The sequence below is a fragment of the Pelophylax lessonae genome (assembly GCF_965119305.1).
Source record: "Pelophylax lessonae genome assembly, chromosome: 3".
Taxonomy (NCBI): Eukaryota; Metazoa; Chordata; class Amphibia; order Anura; family Ranidae; genus Pelophylax; species Pelophylax lessonae.
The window spans coordinates 1,302,594-1,322,758 of record NC_138770.1 but is presented as its reverse complement, the minus strand read 5'-3'; the positions used below and the strand labels follow the sequence as shown (position 1 = coordinate 1,322,758).

Genomic DNA, 20,165 nt, shown 5'->3' with positions numbered 1-20,165 from the left:
TCCACCCTGTACCCACCTCCAAGCACCATTCCATTCCTTGGTTCCATCCTCTACCCACCTTCAAGCACCATTTCTTGGTTCCATCCCCTACCCACCTCCCAGTACTGCTCTTTTAGACAATACAGAACAAGGTATCATTTTGTGGTGCTGCGTAATTTGTGGACTTTGCTAATGATTGATAACAAGAAAAACAGTAAAATAGATCCCCTGCGGCTAGTAACAATAGATCCCCTAACAATGGACCACACGTAACAAAATTCTTCCCCTAGCAACAATAGACTCCTGGCTGCAACAACAGGTCTCCCCACAGCCAGCATCAATAGACTTCCTGTCAGCAAGCAACAACAGACCCCTCCCAGCAACAACTGACCCCCGAGAAATTTAAGACTCACCCCCAGCAACAGTAGGTCCTCCACCAATGTCCAAATTGGGCCCAAAGTGTAAATATTTTGTGTGGCAACCATTAATTTCCAGTACTACCTTAACCCTCTTGGGCATGGAGTTCACCAGAGCTTCACAGGTTGCCACTGGAGTCCTCTTCCACTCCTCCATGATGACGTCACGGAGCTGGTGGATGTTAGAGAACTTGCGCTCCTCCACCTTCCATTTGAGGATGCCCCACAGATGCTCAATAGGGTTTAGGTGTGGAGACATGCTTGGCCAGTTTATCACCTTCATCCTCAGCTTCTCTAGCAAGGCAATGGTCATCTTGGAGGTGTGCTTGGGGTTGTTATCATGTTGGAATACTGCCCTATGGCCCAGTCTCCGAAGGGAGGGGATCATACTCTGCTTCAGTATGTCACAGTACATGTTGGCATTCATGGTTCCTTCAATAAACTGTAGCTCCCCAGTGCCGGCAGCACTCATGCAGCCCCAGACCATGACACTCCCACCACCATGCTTGACTGTAGGCAAGACACACTTGTCTTTGTACTCCTCACCTGGTTGCCGCCACACATGCTTGACACCATCTTAACCTAGGTTTATCTTAGTCTCATCAGACCACAGGACATGGCTCCGGTAATCCATGCCCTTAGTCTGCTTGTCTTCAGCAAACTATTTGTAGGCTTTCTTGTGCATCATCTTTAGAAGAGGTTTCCTTCTGGGATGACAGCCATGCAGACCAATTTGATGCAGTGTGCGGCGTATGGTCTGAGCACTGACAGGCTGACCCCCCCCACCCTTTTTACCTCTGCAGCCATGCTGGCAGCACTCATACGTCTATTTCCCAAAGACAACCTCTGGCAAGGAGGCTGAGCACGTGCACTCAACTTCTTTGGTCCACCATGGCGAGGCCTGTTGTGAATAAAACCTGTCCCGTTAAAACACTATGTATCGTCTTGGCCACCATGCTGCAGCTCAGTTTCAATGTCTTGCCATGTTGAACTTCCAGTGACCAGTATGAGAGAGTGTGAGCGATAACACCAAATTTACCCCACCTGCTGCTCATTCACACCTGAGACTTTGTAACACTAACGAGTCACATGACACCGGGGAGGGAAAATGGCTAATTGGGCCCAATTTGGACATTTTCACATAGGGGTATACTCACTTTTGTTGTCAGCGGTTTAGACATTAATGGCTGTGTGTTGAGTTATTTTGAGGGGACAGCAAATATACACTGTTATACAAGCTGTACACTCACTACTTTACATTGTAACAAAGTGTCATTTCTTCAGTGTTGTCACATGAAAAGATAGAATAAAATATTTACAAAAATGTGAGAGGTGTACTTACTTTTGTGAGATACTGTATATTTTATCTTGTACCTAGGATCTTTAGGACAGATACCTATATACACAACACATTTTGTTCTGATTTTCCCCCTGTGTCCGCCCCAGGTCGGGTTAATTTGTTGGGGGTTGGAAGGAATGCCATGTGCTAGTAAACCATGTTTGTATTTATTATGATGTACATAAATACAGATTATGTTCTATGTCTATGAAACACTAATATCGAGTCTGTTAATTTTAAGAGAAAACTGTCTGTACATCTTCATAGTCCTGAAGAAGCCTTGTGTGAAACGCGTTGACTAGTGAACAGACGAAGATAGAGGAATATGATCCGAAGCAAACACAGTGACGTGCCTCCATCCCTAATGGTTAATGCAAACAGAAAACAGAGGTCGTAGGACTTTATATGAGGCAGGTCATCAACTAAGATATACAAAAATAGAATCTGAACATAGTCATTTATTATACATACAGTAATTGATACAAATGTTGACATCAGTAACAAATATGATGCAGACACGTATACAAAAAAAGCTGAGACAAAAAAATCCATATAGTAAGGAGATTGTTATAATAGTAATAAGATATATTCAGTAATAAAGTACATGGTCGTCACTAAATGTTACATCTAAGTGAAGAGAGGAAATATCTATACCTACACGAACCTTATGATATATACCAACTTATCCTTATATATGTATGATGTACATGAGTGAAATTAGTAGGAGACATTGATCTCCTGTGTACGAGCTGAGCTTAGTTTGGGGCCAGTTTCCTCATTTTATTGAGATCTGGTTTTAGATAACATTTATTGATTTATTTTAGGATAAATCCATGGAGTTGTTATCTGTCTCATGCTGTGCCCTTAAAGTCCACACATATGACAGTGGTTCCTTGTGAACATCTGTAGTTTCCATTTCTCAGAACAGATAGGATGTTGGGACTCTCATTAAAAAAATGACGTGGGGTCCCCTCCCCCCCAGTCTATACCAGGCCCATGCCAAAATGTAAAAAAAATAAATGGCGTGGGGTCCCCCCAAAATCCATACCAGATCTTAACCTGAGCATGCAGTTCGGCAAGTTAGGAAAAGGGGGACAAGCGAGCGCCCCCCCTTCTAACCCATACAAGGCCACATGCCCTCACCATGGGGTGGGGGTGGGTGTTTTGTGGCAGTTCTGCCCCCCCCCCACCCAAAGCACCTTGTCCCCATGCTGATGGGGACAATGGCCTCTTTCCCACAACCGTGGCCTGGGGTTGTGGGGGTCTGCAGACAGGGGGATCATCGTAATCTGAAAGCCCCTTTTACCAAGGGGACCCCAGATCCTGCCCCCCCCCCATGTGAAAGAGTATCGGGACCATAGTACCTGTACCTATTCACTAAAAAAAAAGTGTCAAAAAGCAATAAATACACAAACACAATTTTTAAAAAATTATTTTTTTTAAAAATAAAAGCCAGCCCCCCCCAATGTAGATCCGTCATCAATCACAATGCCTGCCGCACCCGAAAAAATAAATAAAAAAAAGACGCTCTCGCTATCATGGAGGCCCTCTGCCTACTGCAGGTTCCGCATTTACATTGGTAAGAGGCGGGGCCACCTGTCTACATCACCTTTTTTCAATATTGGCCCCTAAGGGCCTGATATCGACTGGGGGTCGGAGGAGCACATCATTTTTTTCTATTGCCGGGAAATGCCGGCATTCTTTTCTTTCCATTCATCTGTCAGTGGGGAAGCCCGCTGACAGCTGATGAGTCATGGTTGGTAAGGATGCGGGCGGGCGGCTTCCCGGCTTGCTGATTAACAGCCAGCTATTTCTTCACAAAGAATTAGCATCGGTCGATTGTTTTTTTTGACTGATCCGAATTCGAATCGTTCTGAAAAGTTGGAAATCATTACAAAATCAATAAACAAAACAAATTTTAACAGATTTCAACAAAATTCATTACAATTTCATTTGGAGATTTGGATACATCCGAATCTAGGAATAACCAAAAATATGTCGGAATTTGTATTCGCACCGAAACGAATTTCATGTGTCTAACACTTAAAGAGGAAGTAAACCCTCCTCGGGAAGTTGTACCTATAGGTAAGCCTATATTAAGGCTTACCTATAGGTACTGTAAATATCTCCTAAACATGTACCGTTTAGGAGATATTTACCTTTAATGCAGCCAGTGACGTCACTGGCGCATGCGCTCTGAAGGAACGGCTGATCGTGCCGTTCCTTCAGAGCCCCGTGCCGTGACCGTCGGCTCCCGCGCGCGTGCGCGGGAGTGACGTCACCGCGGCTCCGGCCAATCAGATGGCCGGATGCCGCGATCCCGGAAGACGGGCGACTGAACATGTCGCTCGTCATACAGGTGAGTGAGCGGCACGGCGGGGGCTCGTTCTAAGGTAAGTATTGCATAATGAGCTAATATGCGATGCATACTAGCTCATTATGTGTTTCTCTTGCAGGATGTAAAAAAAAAAAAAAAATTTTAAACGGGTTTACAACCTCTTTAATGGCCACCCGCTAGCAGCTGGGCTCCTAGCCAATGCAAATGGCCGCCGGTGGCAGGGCCCACTCTCCAGGCATGGATCCTCTACATATGTGTTCCATAACACCACCCCGCTGATAGCTGGGGACTCAATGACCACTCGGGACATCCTGGAAGACTTCTGGATACCAAAGGAAGCTCCTGACATCCCGCACAGCTGCCCAGCACCAGACCCACCGACCAATACTTCCAATAGGTAGGAAAACTTCATACAGAAATGGACCTATAAGTGAGGAGGACAAAAAAGGAATGCAGCCATTGGCTTATTTTGAACATTTATAGGGGTGGGGTCTTAGGGGGGGACGAGGGCGGGGCTACCCAAAGGTATGCGGCCATGGACATCTGTCAGGAAAGCACATTTTGGCCACTAGATTGAACTGACCATTATAGGAAATCCCAATTCGCCATGACCGGGGGAATGCGGGTCACATTTCATCAACACATTTATAACAACCAGATCTGTAAGCGTTTGTGAAATCTTCCCGCACAAAATGTACTCAGCCAATGAAAGGTAAGGACTCCATTTTTATTTTTCTCCTGCTATCAATGGCCAACACGGGACAACACTTCATCTATGTCTTTGGTGATCTCTGATCTCCTTATGAAGTGTTTCTTACATGATGAAGATCAGCCATGGAGTATATCTGAGGTGTATATCAGGGTGTGCTTCTTCCCCATATGTCCACCAACATTCATATTGAAGACATTTCCCGCACTCAAGGCACTAATACACCTCCAGGGTTGTGTGGGACCCCTGATGTACAGGAAGACAGGACTTCAGTGCGGAACATTTCCCTCACTCAGGACAGGAAAATGGCTTCTCACCCGTGTGAGATCTCCGATGTCTGTAAAGATGGGACTTCTGTGAAAATCATTTCCAGCAATCAGGACAGGAATACGGCTTCTCAGCAGTGTGCGATCTCTGATGCTCGGAAAGATGGGACTTCTGTGAAAAACATTTCCCGCACTCAGGACAGGAATACGGTTTTTCACCAGTGTGCAATCTCTGATGTCTGGAAAGAGCGGACTTATCTGAAAAACATTTCCTACACTTAGGACAGGAATACGGCTTCTCACCAGTGTGGAATCTCTGATGTCTGGAAAGAGAGGACTTATCTAAAAAACATTTCCCGCACTCAGGACAGGAATACGGCTTCTCCCCAGTGTGGAATCTCTGATGTCTGGAAAGACTGAACTGCTCTGAAAAACATTTCCCACACTCAGGACAGGAATACGGCTTCTCCCCAGTGTGCAATCTCTGATGTCTGGAAAGACTGAACTGCTCTGAAAAACATTTCCCACACTCAGGACAGAAATACGGCTTCTCATCAGTGTGGAATCTCTGATGTCTGGAAAGAGCGGACTTATCTGAAAAACATTTCCAGCAATCAGGACAGGAATACGGCTTCTCAGCAGTGTGCGATCTCTGATGCAAGGAAAGATGGGACTTCTGTGAAAAACATTTCCCGCACTCAGGACAGGAATACGGTTTTTCACCGGTGTGCAATCTCTGATGTCTGGAAAGAGTGGACTTATCTGAAAAACATTTCCCACACTCAGGACAGGAATACGGCTTCACACCAGTGTGCAATATCTGATGTCTGTAAAGATGGGACTTCAATGAAAAACATTTCCCACACTCAGGACAGGAATACGGCTTCTCACCAGTGTGCAATCTCTGATGGTTGGAAAGATCAGACTTCTGTGAAAAGCATTTCCCACACTCAGGACAGGAATACAAGTTCTCACCAGTGTGCAATCTCTGATGTCTGGAAAAAGCGGACTTATCTGAAAAACATTTCCTACACTCAGGACAGGAATACGGCTTCTCACCAGTGTGCAATCTCTGATGTGTGGAAAGATATGACTTCTGTGAAAAACATTTCCCGCACTCAGGACAGGAATACGACTTCACACCAGTGTGCAATTTCTGATGTCTGGAAAGAGCGGACTTATCTAAAAAACATTTCCCGCACTCAGGACAGGAATACGGCTTCTCCCCAGTGTGGAATCTCTGATGTCTGGAAAGACTGAACTGCTCTGAAAAACATTTCCCACACTCAGGACAGGAATACGGCTTCTCACCAGTGTGCAATCTCTGATGTTTGGAAAGATCAGACTTCTGTGAAAAGCATTTCCCACACTCAGGACAGGAATACAGCTTCTCATCAGCATGCAATCTCTGATGTGTGGAAAGGTGTGACTTTTGTGAAAAACATTTCCCACACTCAGGACAGGAATGCGGCTTCTCACCAGTGTGAGATCTTTTATGCACATTAAGATGGGATTTAAAACTGAAACACTTCCCGCACTCAGTACAGGAGAACCTCTTATCTGGTGGAAGGACAGCACCGTCCCTCACAGTCTGAGGCTCCTCAGGATAAGAGGAATACGATGGTCCGGCACTGTCCCTCACAGTCTGAGGTTCCTCAGGATAAGAGGAATACGATGGTCCAGCACCGTCCCTCACGGTCTGAGGTTCCTTAGGATAAGAGGAATACGATGGTCCGGCACTGTCCCTCACAGTCTGAGGTTCCTCAGGATAAGAGGAATACAATGGTCCGGCACTGTCCCTCACAGTCTGAGGTTCCTCAGGATAAGAGGAATATGATGGTCCATCTACACTGTGTGGTGCCGGATGGACATTTGAGGTAGCCGGGTTTTCTCCTGGACTATACTGTGTGATGTCCTCATCTTCTACTTTACAGTCTGGAGACAAAGTGAGACAATCCTCTGAGGTTTTCCTCATCTCCCGTCCATCTACTAAAATAGAAATAAAAAGATTATTTACTAGACATCAGCATATTGGTTCTCCTAAACCAGGACTCCGCCCACATCAGGCAGCTTTGTCTCTGAGGATCTTACAATTCCACCCTCAAGGTAACTAGTAAATGGATTCTCTGATCTCCTACCAGTTCATTTCTTTATTCATGGACCTTAGTCAGAGAGTGAGGAAACAACGAGAACTGTCTTTTATAGGAGTGACAGGGATGAGGGGATTATAGGACGAGTGTCCCCTCCCCCTCTATCACTCATTGCCATCTTCCCAACACAAGAAGTCCTGCACTTCCTTTTTTAGTCCATGATTTAGTCATGAATAACAGCGGGGCTGAGCCCCACCAGAGGTCAGAGAGTGAGGATGGGGGGAGAACAACCAAGATGAAGACTGGACTGATCCTGAAGACCACCATCATTGGGTTACTGACTCCTCCCTCATTATCACTTTCTGTTTAAGGTTCCAAAGTTGGAGGATGTTATCACATTATTATCAACATGTAAAAGTCTGTCCTCCAATCAGATCATCAGATATAAAATGTGATATAAAATAAATAATAAAATCGGTACAATCATGTAGTGTAAAGAATGGTGTATAAATATTCACAGAAACATTCACCCAATGGCAGCTTACATTCAGAAAGTTTCTTTCACTAAACACAAAAACAAATAAAATGCAGCCCAAAAGAAAATGAAAATAAATTTCTTCCCCCAAATCTGTAGACAATAAGTGGGAAATAATTTCCCTCCTCTCCTCCTTCCTATTCCTCCACGGTATATATTGGGGGGGGGGGGGAGTAGAAAATATGGGCGGAGCCTGCACAGGGACGTCCCATCTCGACCATCCCAGGGAAGGGGTATCGGAGTGAAGGATCACATTGTGAAGCTTGTTTAGTCCGCACTGCTCAAGTCCTGGCTTTGTAATTCTATCATCTTGGATTTTAGTGTTGAATAAAGCAGATAGACGGAGAGCACTAGAGGGGGTGTCATTTTCTACCCTCCCCCCATATATACCATGGAGGAGGAGGAAGGAGGAGAGGAGTGAGCGATATATCTAGAGGGGGAAGGGATCTGTGGGACTCGCTGGTAACACAGGAGTCAGATGGGAAGGTGAGTGGAAGTGACCACCAGCACCTTTCTCATCTGCAATTTCTGCACTCGCACTTTATCATTTATATTGGCCCTGACTGATGACACGTGTCACATGACACACATTTCTATCCTCTTATTGGATGATCACATTACTATTTATTAATTTCCTGACACTGTTTAATAAGATTTCATATTTTTGAATTGTAAGTCTGATTGTTACACGGCGCGGTGATATCGCACAGATTGGATTATTATTTCCCACTTATTATCTACAGATTTCGGGGAAGAAATTTATTTTCATTTTCATTTGATTTCTTATTAGATATAAAATGTCCAGCTGGTAGGAAATGGAGTAACCAAGAGAATCCATATTATGTGTATACAGTATCTCACAAAAGTAAGTACACCCCTCACATTTGTGTAAATATTTTATTCTATCTTTTCATGTGACAACACTGAAGAAATGACACTTTGCTACAATGTAAAGTAGTGAGTGTACAGCTTGTATAACAGTGTAAATTTGCTGTCCCCTCAAAATAACTCACCACACAGCCATTAATGTCTAAGCCGCTGACAACAAAAGTGAGTACACCCCTAAGTGACAATGTCCAAATTAGGCCCAATTAGCTATTTTCCCTCCCCAGTGTCATGTGACTCGTTAGTGTTATAAGGTCTCAGGTGTGAATGGGGAGGAGGTGTGTTAAAATTTGGTGTTATCGCTCTCACTCTCTCATACTGGTTACTGGAAGTTCAACATGAGGGCAAAGAACTCTCTGAGGATCTTAAATAAAAAGAATTGTTGCTCTAAAAAAAGATGGCATAGGCTACAAGAAGATTGCCAAGACCCTGAAACTGAGCTGCAGCATGGTGGCCAAGACCATACAGCAGTTTACCAGGACAGGTTCTACTCAGAACAGGCCTCGCCATGATCGACCAAAGAAGTTGAGTGCACGTGCTCAGCGTCATATCCAGAGGTTGTCTTTGGGAAATAGACGTATGAGTGCTGCCAGCATTGCTGCAGAGGTTGAAGGGGTGAGGGGGTCAGCCTGTCAGTGCTCAGACCATACGCCGCACACTGTATCAAATTGGTCTGCATGGCTGTCATCCCAGAAGGAAGCCTCTTCTAAAGATGATGCACAAGAAATCCCGCAAACAGTTTGCTGAAGACAAGCAGACTAAGGACATGGATTACTGGAACCATCTCCTGTGGTCTGATGAGACCAAGATAAACTTATTTGGTGTCAGATGGTGTCAAGCGTGTGTGGCGGCAACCAGGTAAGGAGTACAAAGACAAGTGTGTCTTGCCTACAGTCAAGCATGGTGGTGGGAGTGCCATGGTCTGGGGCTGCATGAGTGCTGCCGGCACTGGGGAGCTACAGTTCATTGAGGGAACCATGAATGCCAACATGTACTGTGACATACTGAAGCAGAGCATGATCCCCTTCCTTCGGTGACTGGGCCGCAGGGCAATATTCCAACATGATAACGACACCAAACACACCTCTAAGACGACCACTGCCTTGCTAAAAAAGCTGAGGGTAAAGGTGATGGACTGGACAAGCATGTCTCCAGACCTAAACCCTATTGAGCATCTGTGGGGCATCCTCAAATGGAAGATGGAGGAGTGCAAGGTCTCTAACATCCACCAGCTCTGTGATGTTGTCATGGAGGAGTGGAAGAGGACTCCAGTGGCAACCTGTGAAGCTCTGGTGAACTCCATGCCCAAGAGGGGAAAATAATGGTGGCCACACAAAATATTGACACTTTGGGCCAAATTTGGACATTGTCACAGGGGTGTACTCACTTTTGTTGCCAGCGGTTTAAACATTAATGGCTGTGTGTGGAGTTATTTTGAGGGGACAGCAAATTTACACTGTTATACAAGCTGTACACTCACTACTTTACATTGTAGCAAAGTGTCATTTCTTCAGTGTTGTCACATGAAAAGATAATAAAATATTTCCAAAAATGTGAGGGGTGTACTTACTTTTGTGAGATACTGTAGCAGTCGGTAGAGGGGATAGAGCAGAAGTCTGTAATGTACAACATAGAGTATATAGTGCAGGGGTCAGGACTCATAATATTGGTATTCAGTAATCAGTGGTGGATTACATGTATTTATGTCATGTATGTATTTAGTGTTAATGACCCACCTGTGCTGATCTCTGTAGGAGTGTCCTCCTCTATAAATGTCCCCGTTATTCCATCCTCCTCCATAGACTGCTGATCATCCCTCCCATATGTCTCTTCTTCTTCTACTTTAACCTCAAATTCTATATCGATTGGATCTCCACTCTAAACCAAGAAAATGAGATAGAATATCATCTGAACGTTATAAGCTTTAATATTGTGATATTATAAAAAAAAAAAAAAAAAAAAAAAAAACACACATCCTCCCCAGAAGTCCATGTTCTAGATGCTCCAATCCACCAACCTTGTAACTTTGAGGGATGGTGTGACCTTCCTGTGTGGAATCCCGGGAATACAGAGGACGGGGACATCTCTCTGGTGGGTTTCTGTAGCTGGATGACTCCACCATGGTGTCCTGGTACAGATCTTTGTGTTCTTTTAGAAACTCTGACTCCTCCATCACCCCATCCTCATCATCCTCCTCTTTTATCTCTTCTTTAACCTCAACTTTAGAATCTCTCAGGTTTCCACTCTGAATATATAATAAAAATGACATCAATGGTAACAATGCAGATAATGTACAAATCCTAATGATACTATCAGTGATTGTTCCTCATCTACCTGATGATGGTGAGGGATGGTGTGACCTTCCTGTTTGGAATCCCGGGAATACAGAGGACGGGGACATCTCTCTGGTGGGTTCCCATTACTGGATCCATCTGTAGGAAACACACACACTGACTGAATACATTGTTTCTATGTGTTTATCAGATGATGGGGGATCTAGGTGGAACCTTTGTACTGCTCTCTCCTTTACAATAAAGTCTCCTCTTACCCGGTGATGTGAGGGGCGGCTGATTCTCCATCATGACGTCCTTGTAGAGGTCCTTGTGTCCTTCTAAATACTCCCACTCCTCCATGGAGAAATAGACAGTGACATCCTGACACCTTATAGGAACCTGACACACACAATGATACAGTCACCATCCAGACACATCCCTTGTCTGTTACTGGATAATGTCCCAGAAGTCCCAGCACCGCTCACCTCTCCTGTCAGCAGATGGACCATCATGGTGGTCAGTTCCAGGATCTTCTGCTCTCTGTTCCTCTCAGGTATCGGAGAACGAGGTGGAGGCACCATGGTGGGGATTTGGGTCCTGCTCCATCCTCCTGAGATTGGCTCTCCACTAGACTCCTTCACTACAACACAATCCTACAGATCAGGAGAAAGATAAACCAATATCAATCATCTGACATCATCGACATGTCTATAATAAGAACATGGTCTATTGACCAGACTAGATAAGAGTGATGTCATGTGACCTCCCAGATTCCTCCTCACCTCTCTGGTCAGGATTGTGTTTTATTACTAGAGGTAAGAGGGATGTCATGAAAAATTGAAAAAAGTGTGCTAATAATAAAGTTGTGCTGCTACCAAGATCCAATGTGTGGAAATGAATGTATGTGAAAGTTAATTGGTGCGCTACAATGTGATCAGTGTTCATATAAATAAACATTTATATATATACAAAATTGCAATATATAATCCACCACGTGATAACAATTCAAACAATAATTGATAAGTGTTCAAACATGTGCTAAGTCAACACCGTGACCACACATAAAAGTCCAAAGAAAATATCCAAAACTCAGTAAATTGTCCACCGGGTGAGATACAATATAAAACAATGAAGGTAATATGCTGAGTCTACAGCCTAATAACACAAATTGTCCAATATATCTGTTGAATAAACTCAGTCTTTGTGCCCTTTTGCATTTTTTATCTGGTAAGAAGCACATCTAGAAGGTGGTGGGAAACTGTCACCAACTTGTCGTGATCACTTCATCACCAGTTTATTTTCATCACATCTTCACCTTTTCGTTGCACAAAGACTGAGTTTGTTCAATAGATATATTGGACAATTTGTGTCATTAGGCTGTAAACTCAGCATATTACCTTCATTGTTTTATATTGTATCTCACCCGGTGGACAATTTACTGAGTTTTGGATATTTTCTTTGGACTTTTATGTGTGGTCACGGTGTTGACTTAGCACATGTTTGAACACTTATCAATTATTGTTTGAATTGTTATCTCCCAAATTGTGACCTCCCAAAATCCTCCTCACCTCTCCGATCAGCAGGTAGATGATCTCCAGGGTGTGGCTTAATAACCTCTCAGTCATGTGACTCTGATCCTCCTCCATCCTCAATGGTGTGGTGGTCATGTGATCTTTGCGGGTTTCTCTGTAGACGGATAATGAAGAATTATCTGGATTGCATTGGTTGGACAATATTAGGATGGGGATATAAGGGGTTATAGGCGGGTTGCCCCTAGTGGGAATTGAACATGTAGATTGGGTTAATTAGGGGGATCTTTTTATAAAGAGTGGTCACAGGTTATCTGAGACCATCAAGACCATCAAGACTAATGCAGAGCCCAAAGCCCTTGATTGGACAGGAGGAGGGACAGACCACTGCCAGAGTGTAGGGGAATAGAGGAGAGTGCCCGTATTGAGGGATCAGAGGATCAGATAAGTAAAAGTGCTTTTACTCTTTCCCTACACCAAAATTACCATGTAACCCTTGAAGTGGGGCTGCCCCCATTATACAAGGGTTAAATGCTCATTTGGGTTTTGGTCATTTTTTGTTTCCTTACAGATGGGCTTTAAACAAAATTAAATTTTCACACACGATAAAATGTTATGCTTGTAAAAACAAAGCGCCCCCCCACACACACACACACACGCACACAATTATGTCAACTCTTAAAACTGTGTGTCCCCATGAAAAAGTGTCTAAATTCGCTACCCAACATGGTGCAAAGACAACGCTATAAAAGCGCTGTCAGGGACTCAATACCGTGCGCAGGCGCACTGGCGTCGCTAACCGGCGAACGCCTATGCGCATGCGCTGAGGCTACCTTTGTAGAGTTCGAAGCTACCTTGGTAGAGTTTGAGGCTACCTCGGCAGAGTTTGAGGCTACCTCGGCAGAGTTTGAGGCTACCTCGGCAGAGTTTGAGGCTACCTCGGCAGAATTCGAGGCTACCTCAGTGTAGTTCGAGGCTACCAAATTGGCGCCAAAACGGCCTATTTAAACACAGCTGTCACTCTAGGTGGTTGCTGTGTTGTCTTCAGCTCTCCTGTATTCTGTGCCTGTTATATCTGCTGCTCCTGTTTACCTGACCCGGCTTGTCTTTGGATTCTGATTACCTGCTGCCTGCCCTGACCTTGGCTTGTCCTGACTATCCTCCTGTCTCGTCCTGATCTGTTTACCTGCTACCGGCTATTGGTCCTGGACCTGTTCCTGGCTCTCCCAGGGAATCCGGGGGGCCGCGACCTGGTGTTAGCAAGCAGCCAAGTCCATCCCCACCATCTGGGGCCCTGGTGAAAACCGGCTAACACTTAGACTCTGCGCGTCTGGTGAACCTGTGCCACGCCAGTTAGCCGGTAAGCCACTCCTCTTACGTCAGGCTCTGGCACGTTACCCCGTGACAGTACAACACAGCAATGACTGAGCCTGCTAGAGGAGCCTCTCCTATGGACGACATCTGCCAGCACCTTGCGGCCCTTACCCAAGCCGTTAAGTCCCTGCAAGAGGGCTATACTTAGTTGGAGGGGTGTGTTCAGTCCCTAACCCCCTCCACGGACCCTACAGTTTCTGCTACTTCCATGGCTCCCTCCGGGAATCCCTCCGGTCCGACGGTGGTGATGCTGCCTCCTGAGCCCAGGGTCCCTACACCAGAAAGGTTTTCTGGGGATCGTAACAAGTTTAGAGCCTTCCGCAATGCCTGCGAGCTGTACTTCTCCCTGCAACCCCCGAACCTTCTCCTTGGAAGCAACCAAAGTGGGGTTCATCATATCCCTGCTTCAAGGTGAACCTCAGTCCTGGGCTCACCGCCTGCTTGAAGAGCGCAGTAACCAGCTGGACTCCATGTCGGCTTTCTTTAACGCAATGGCGCAGTTATACAGAAACCGCGCTCACTTCACTTCAGAGGATTACGTCACTGTCTTCAGGCGTTGGAGTACGGACACTCACTGGAACGACGCAGCCTTGCGACATCAGTTCCGCCTGGGTCTTTCAGAAAACTTGAAAGATGAACTGGCCCGAGTGGGTTTACCCGAGACCTTAGAGGCATTAATCACCCTGGCTATACAGATAGACCGCCGGCTCCGTGAGCGTAGAGCAGAGGGGTCCACGCAGCAGACCCGCCCAGTCTGGATATTGCCACGGGTTCCTAATCCCGTCCACACCTTCTCCTCCGGTGCCCGTTCCAGCAACACTGCTCCGGTTACTGCTGAATCAGATACGTCTGAGCTGATGCAACTTGGGCTTATGCGTCCTTCCTTATCAACAGAAGAACGCTCACGACGACGTCAGAACAACCTGTGTCTGTACTGCGGAGAGGCTGGACACTTTGTACGCTCATGCCCAGCAAAGATGCGTAAGTGTCTTTCTATATTCCCCTCAAGTTATCCAGGTTCTGTCAACAATACCACTCACCTGGCTCTCTCTATCTCATTCCAGCTCCCAGAAGGCCCGATCCCGATCACCGCTATTATTGATTCCGGGGCATGCAGCTGCTTCATTGACCTTACCTTTGCTGCTCATCAACGCATCCCACTTCAACCCAAGTCGCAGGGACTCTCCATCTTCCTAGCGGATGGGTCCCACATCAAGTCTGGGCCAGTAACCCAAGAAACCCCTCCATTGCCTGTGGCCACTCTCGAAGGACACAAGGAGTTGTTGTGCCTGGATTCCATCTCTTCTCCTTTGTTACCGGTTATTCTGGGGTTACCCTGGTTTCAGGCGCGCAACCCGCAGATTAATTGTACTTCTGGAGACGTCAAGTTCCAGTCCCCTTACTGCCAGAATTATTGCTTGCCAGTACGCCATAGTGCTCCTAGCACCCTACTCTATATGGATGCTGATAAGGAGATACGTTCCTCTGTCCCAGTATCCTATCAAGAATACTTGGATGTCTTCAGTAAACAGGGGGCTGAGACCTTACCCCCCCCCCCCCACTGCCCCTATGATTGTCCAATTCAATTGCTTCCGGGGGCCGAGATCCCTTTCGGACGTATCTTTCCTTTATCAGAACGAGAATTGGGTACCCTTAAAGACTATGTGACGGAGAATCTAGAGAAGCGATTCATCCGACCCTCTACTTCTCCGGCAGGAGCTGGGATCTTTTTTGTGGAGAAAAAAAGACCATTCACTTCGGCCATGTGTGGACTACCATGAGTTAAATAAAATTACGGTCAAAAACCGGTACCCCCCTACCCTTGATTCCTGAACTCTTCCAGAGACTAAGAACCGCCTCTGTATTCACCAAACTGGACCTGCGGGGAGCCTACAATTTGGTCCATATTAGGGAGGGGGACGAATGGAAGACAGCATTCCGCACCCGATTCGGGCATTATGAATATTTGGTGATGCCTTTCGGGCTCTGCAATGCCCCGGCCACCTTCCAGCACTTCATCAACGACATCTTCAGAGACTATCTGGACATCTTTGTAATTGTCTACCTGGACGATATCTTGGTCTTCTCTTCCTCCCTGAGCCAAAACAGAGAACAAGTTAAAAAGGTACTCCACCGACTCCGGCTACACAGGCTCTACGCAAAACCCGAGAAATGTGAATTTGAACAGCAGAGTATCCAATTCCTTGGGTTAATAATCTCCTCTGAAGGGGTCAAAATGGAACCTCAGAAGGTCTCCACCATCCTGGATTGGCCCGCACCGGTGGATAAAAAGGGGATTCAGCGTTTCATAGGATTCGCCAATTTCTACAGGAAATTTATCAAGGGGTTCTCTTCCATCATCGCCCCTATTACCCTGCTCACCAAACAAGGTACCCGCTTCCACTGGTCTCCCGAGGCACAAGTCGCATTTACAGCCCTGAAGGAGCTGTTTACTTCTGCTCCTATCCTCAGCCACCTGGATCCCGCCCTGCCTTACATCCTCGAAGTAGACGCCTCGGAAATCGCAGTAGTAGCTGTCATCGCCCAGCGTCAAGGTCTCAGTGAATTAATTCATCCGGTAGCTTTCTTCTCCCGTAAGCTTTCTCCTGCGGAGAGGAACTATGATGTAGGGGATCAGGAACTCCTTGCCATCAAGACCGCCCTGGAGGAGTGGAGGTATCTATTGGAAGGGGCGGCACATCCCATACTCCTCTACACGGATCATAAGAACCTGGGGTATTTGAGGACGGCCAAACGCCTGAGACCTCGCCAAGCAAGGTGGGCACTTTTTTTTTCCAGATTTACGTTCCATATAACGTACCGACCGGGTTCCAAGAATATGAAACCCGATGCTCTCTCTCAAATGTACGACAGTTCTAAAGAAATCCTTGTACCTGACACCATCTTAACCCAAGGTAACTTTCTACTATTACAGTCTGACCTTCTTACCGCTCTGAGACAAGCCACAGTAAATGCTCCCCATCCTGCTGGAACTATACTGGTACCCAGAAATGGACTGCTATGGAGAGGGGATCAAATTTTTAATTCCAGAAAGTGCTTGTGTGTCCATCCTAGGACTGTGTCATGACCACCCGATGGCTGGTCATTTCGGGATCCATAAGACCCTGGATCTTGTGCAGCGCATGTTCTGGTGGCCCGAATTGGAGAAGTGTTGTAAACAATATGTTTCCTCCTGTACTGTCTGCACACAAAGCAAGGCAACCCGAAATAAGGCATGGGGCCTGCTCAGACCACTACCAGTCCCTGACAGACCATGGAAGATGATTGCCATGGATTTCATCATGGAACTTTCTCCATCAGACGGTTATTCTGCAATCTTCATGGTAGTAGACCGTCTGTCGAAAATGGCTCACTTCATACCACTAAGAGGTACACCCTCCGCGCTTGAGACGGTGCAGGTCTTCATCAGGTAAATTGTAAGACTCCACGGGGTCCCAATGAACATTGTGTCGGATAGAGGTGTCCAATTTACTTCTCGCTTCTGGAGAGCTTTATGTGATTCACTGAAAATGAAGCTGTCAATGTCCTCCACATACCATCCCTAGACTAACGGGCAGACTGAGAGGACCAACCAGACCCTCGAGCAATATATCCGATGCTTCACCACCTTTGTTCAAGATGACTGGGTCTCGCTACTACCATCAGCAGAGTTCACATACAATAACGCCAAACACTCGGCTACAGGTCAGTCCCCATTCTACGCTAACTACGGGTTTCCCCCATCTTTCTTGCCCTGCTTTATTCCTGAACCTACAGTGCCAGCAGTCCAGGATATCTTGGAGTTCCTTAAGGAGAACTACAAAGTCTTACAGGATGCCATGACCAAGGCTCAGACCTCCAATAAAGAGTTCTTTGACAAAAGAAGGAGAGGTGAGTTGGTTCTCCAGCCTGGCAACCTGGTATGGTTAGCCACCACCAATCTCCAATTGGCATTCCCTTCCAAAAAACTGGCACCCAAGTTTATTGGCCCGTTCCCTGTCAGGAGAAAATTAAATGAGGTATCTTACGAATTGACACTTCCCGATTCCCTCAAGATCCATCCAGTCTTCCACGTTTCACTCTTGAAACCTGCAGTACCTGATTCCTTTCCTGGTAGAAGTTCGGAACCACCTGCTCCTGTCACCATCAACGGGGATGAAGAATTTGAGGTGGAGGCCATCCTAGACTGCAGAAGGCGGAGGAACCAGCTACAATACCTGGTTAAGTGGAGGGGCTACGGCCCCGGAGACAATTCCTGGGAACCGGTACAGAATTTCCATGCCCAGGACTTAATCCGGAATTTTTTTCCGCAACCATCCCCACAAAAGGAACCTTTTGGGCACCTGGAGGTTGCCCTTAAGGGGGGGGGGGGGCAATGTCAGGGACTCAATACCCTGCGCAGGCGCACTGGCGTCGCTAAACGGCGAAAGCCTATGCGCATGCGCTGAGGCTACCTCGGTAGAGTTCGAGGCTACCTCGGTAGAGTTCGAGGCTATCTCGGTAGAGTTCGAGGCTACCTCGGTATAGTTCGAGGCTACCTCCGTGTAGTTCGAGGCTACCAAATTGGCGCCAAAACGGCTTATTAAAACACAGCTGTCACTCTAGGTGATTGCTGTGTTGTCTTCAGCTCTCCTGTATCCTGTGCCTGTTATATCTGCTGTTCCTGTTTACCTGACCCCGCTTGTCTTTGGATTCAGATTACCTGCTGCCCGCCCTAACCTTGTCCTGACTATCCTCCTGTCTCATCCTGATCTGTTTACCTGCTACCAGCTATTGGTCCTGGACCTGTTCCTTGCTCTCCCAGGCAATCTGGGGGGCCGCGACCTGGTGTTAGCAAGCAGCCAAGTCCATCCCCACCATCTGGGGCCCTGGTGAAAACCGGCTAACACTTAGACTCCGCGCCTCTGGTGAACCTGTGCCACACCAGTTACCCGGAAAGCCACTCCTCTTACTTCAGGCTCTGCCACGTTACCCCGTGACAAGCGCCTACAGGTCATTCGTTTAGAGAAACCCGGTATTAATGGCCCCAGAATCATTGCTCTCTCACTCTAGTGTGCGGCCAATACCCCCCTTTGTGACAGCGTAATATAAATGACAGGTCCTCTTTAAGGAGACATTAGGGGTCTATTATACCTCCTATGGACCCCAGTGAAGCTGATGAAATACAGATCGGGATCAACCAGCTTCTTCACTGACTACAGTGACCAGGGAATGATGGCACTGAACCTGGAAGTGATGAAATGCTCATCTCTTCTGGATTCATTCACCAGAGAGGAGATCTGAGAACTGATCACCCTCCACTCCATCCACCATGCCGATCCTGGGCACATGGTTAATATAGTGAGGCATGGAGATATTTGTATCTTCAGAGGAAGGGTGTGAAAGGGCAAATTTCAGGAGAACCCAAATCCGAATCTCATCCCTTGTTACAAGAGACTGCTAAGGTGAGAAGATGATTGGTGGGAAAGGTGACAAATCTCCAGAATGAAGAGAATTTTTTGACCCCGTAAGTGGAGGAATGTTCTGACCCTGAAGGGGTTAATCTAGGTTTCCACACTATATATGTGTGTATCATCATCTGCTGGAGATAAAAGAGGTCACAGTGACTATGGAGGAAGAGGACGGACATGACAGGGGGGTTGCTGGGTGTAAACAGAAAATAAGATCTTATTACCTTGTCTGCTACCACGTCCAGCAATGTCTCCTCTCTACTTCCTCCCAACTCACCTTTCACCCGAAAACGTCTCTTTTATACTTGACATCACTTCCTGTGACATCACTTCCTGTCTACAATTGACATTACTTCCTGTCTTCTATAGATACTTCCTGTCTGGGTAGAAGTGAGATCACCACCTTGTGGAGCTCAGAGGAACTGCAGCCCTGAGAAATGTCTCATAGGGTGAACACGGCCTTGTGCTGTGTGTGTATGTACTGTCAGAGTTGTATAAAGTACTCGAAACCCATACTTGAGTAAAAGTACAAGCGCTCGATCAAAAAGTTACTTGGGTAGAAGTACTAAAGTATTCAACATTTTTTGTACTTAAGTATTGCAAGTAGTTTTTTTTTTAAATTTTGCTACTCAAGTACTGAAAGTAGAAGTACCAGTAGTTTTGAAAAAAAAATTGCTACTCAAGTACTGAAAGTAAAAGTACAAGTACTGTGTTATGTAGTTATTAAAGAAAGAAGTCAAACGTTTTAACATCATATTGTTTTTTATTATTTCAAATGTAGTTTTTATTTATACATACAGTAGCATTTATTTTCGTATGCGCTGATAATACACATGTTTTGTGCTTCATGAAACCTGCCATCTACTGTTCTGGCAGTCGTAATTTTTATAATAGTAACGAGTAACTATGCAGCACAAAAAAAAAAATCAGAGTAGAAGTATTGAAATCATCGAAAAAATGTAGTGAAGTAAAAGTGGAAGTA

At 46.0% G+C, this 20,165-nt stretch overlaps 4 protein-coding genes across 4 annotated transcripts in view; 1 reads left to right on the top strand and 3 right to left on the bottom strand.

The window, feature by feature from the left end:
* Positions 1-20,165, top strand: part of LOC309549119 (uncharacterized protein) — a 2,919,967-nt gene that overhangs the window by 2,085,231 nt on the left and 814,571 nt on the right. The gene's annotated exons all lie outside the window — the stretch shown is intronic.
* LOC309549117 (uncharacterized protein) overlaps positions 1-20,165 on the bottom strand; it is a 4,285,597-nt gene that overhangs the window by 3,561,522 nt on the left and 703,910 nt on the right.
* Positions 1-20,165, bottom strand: part of LOC309549121 (uncharacterized protein) — a 236,492-nt gene that overhangs the window by 187,872 nt on the left and 28,455 nt on the right. The window lies entirely within an intron of this gene.
* The window catches only part of LOC309548645 (uncharacterized protein), a gene marked incomplete at its 3' end in the record, with an annotated part of 257,244 nt that continues 237,213 nt past the window's right edge, over positions 135-20,165 (bottom strand). Inside the window, exons 7-12 of the mRNA XM_082248614.1 lie at positions 11,316-11,384; positions 11,106-11,229; positions 10,892-10,989; positions 10,575-10,802; positions 5,677-6,203; positions 135-168 (exon numbers count right to left, since the gene is read on the bottom strand). Coding sequence (XP_082104740.1) covers positions 135-168; positions 5,677-6,203; positions 10,575-10,802; positions 10,892-10,989; positions 11,106-11,229; positions 11,316-11,384 — 1,080 coding nt within the window. The remainder of the gene's footprint in view (positions 169-5,676; positions 6,204-10,574; positions 10,803-10,891; positions 10,990-11,105; positions 11,230-11,315; positions 11,385-20,165) is intronic.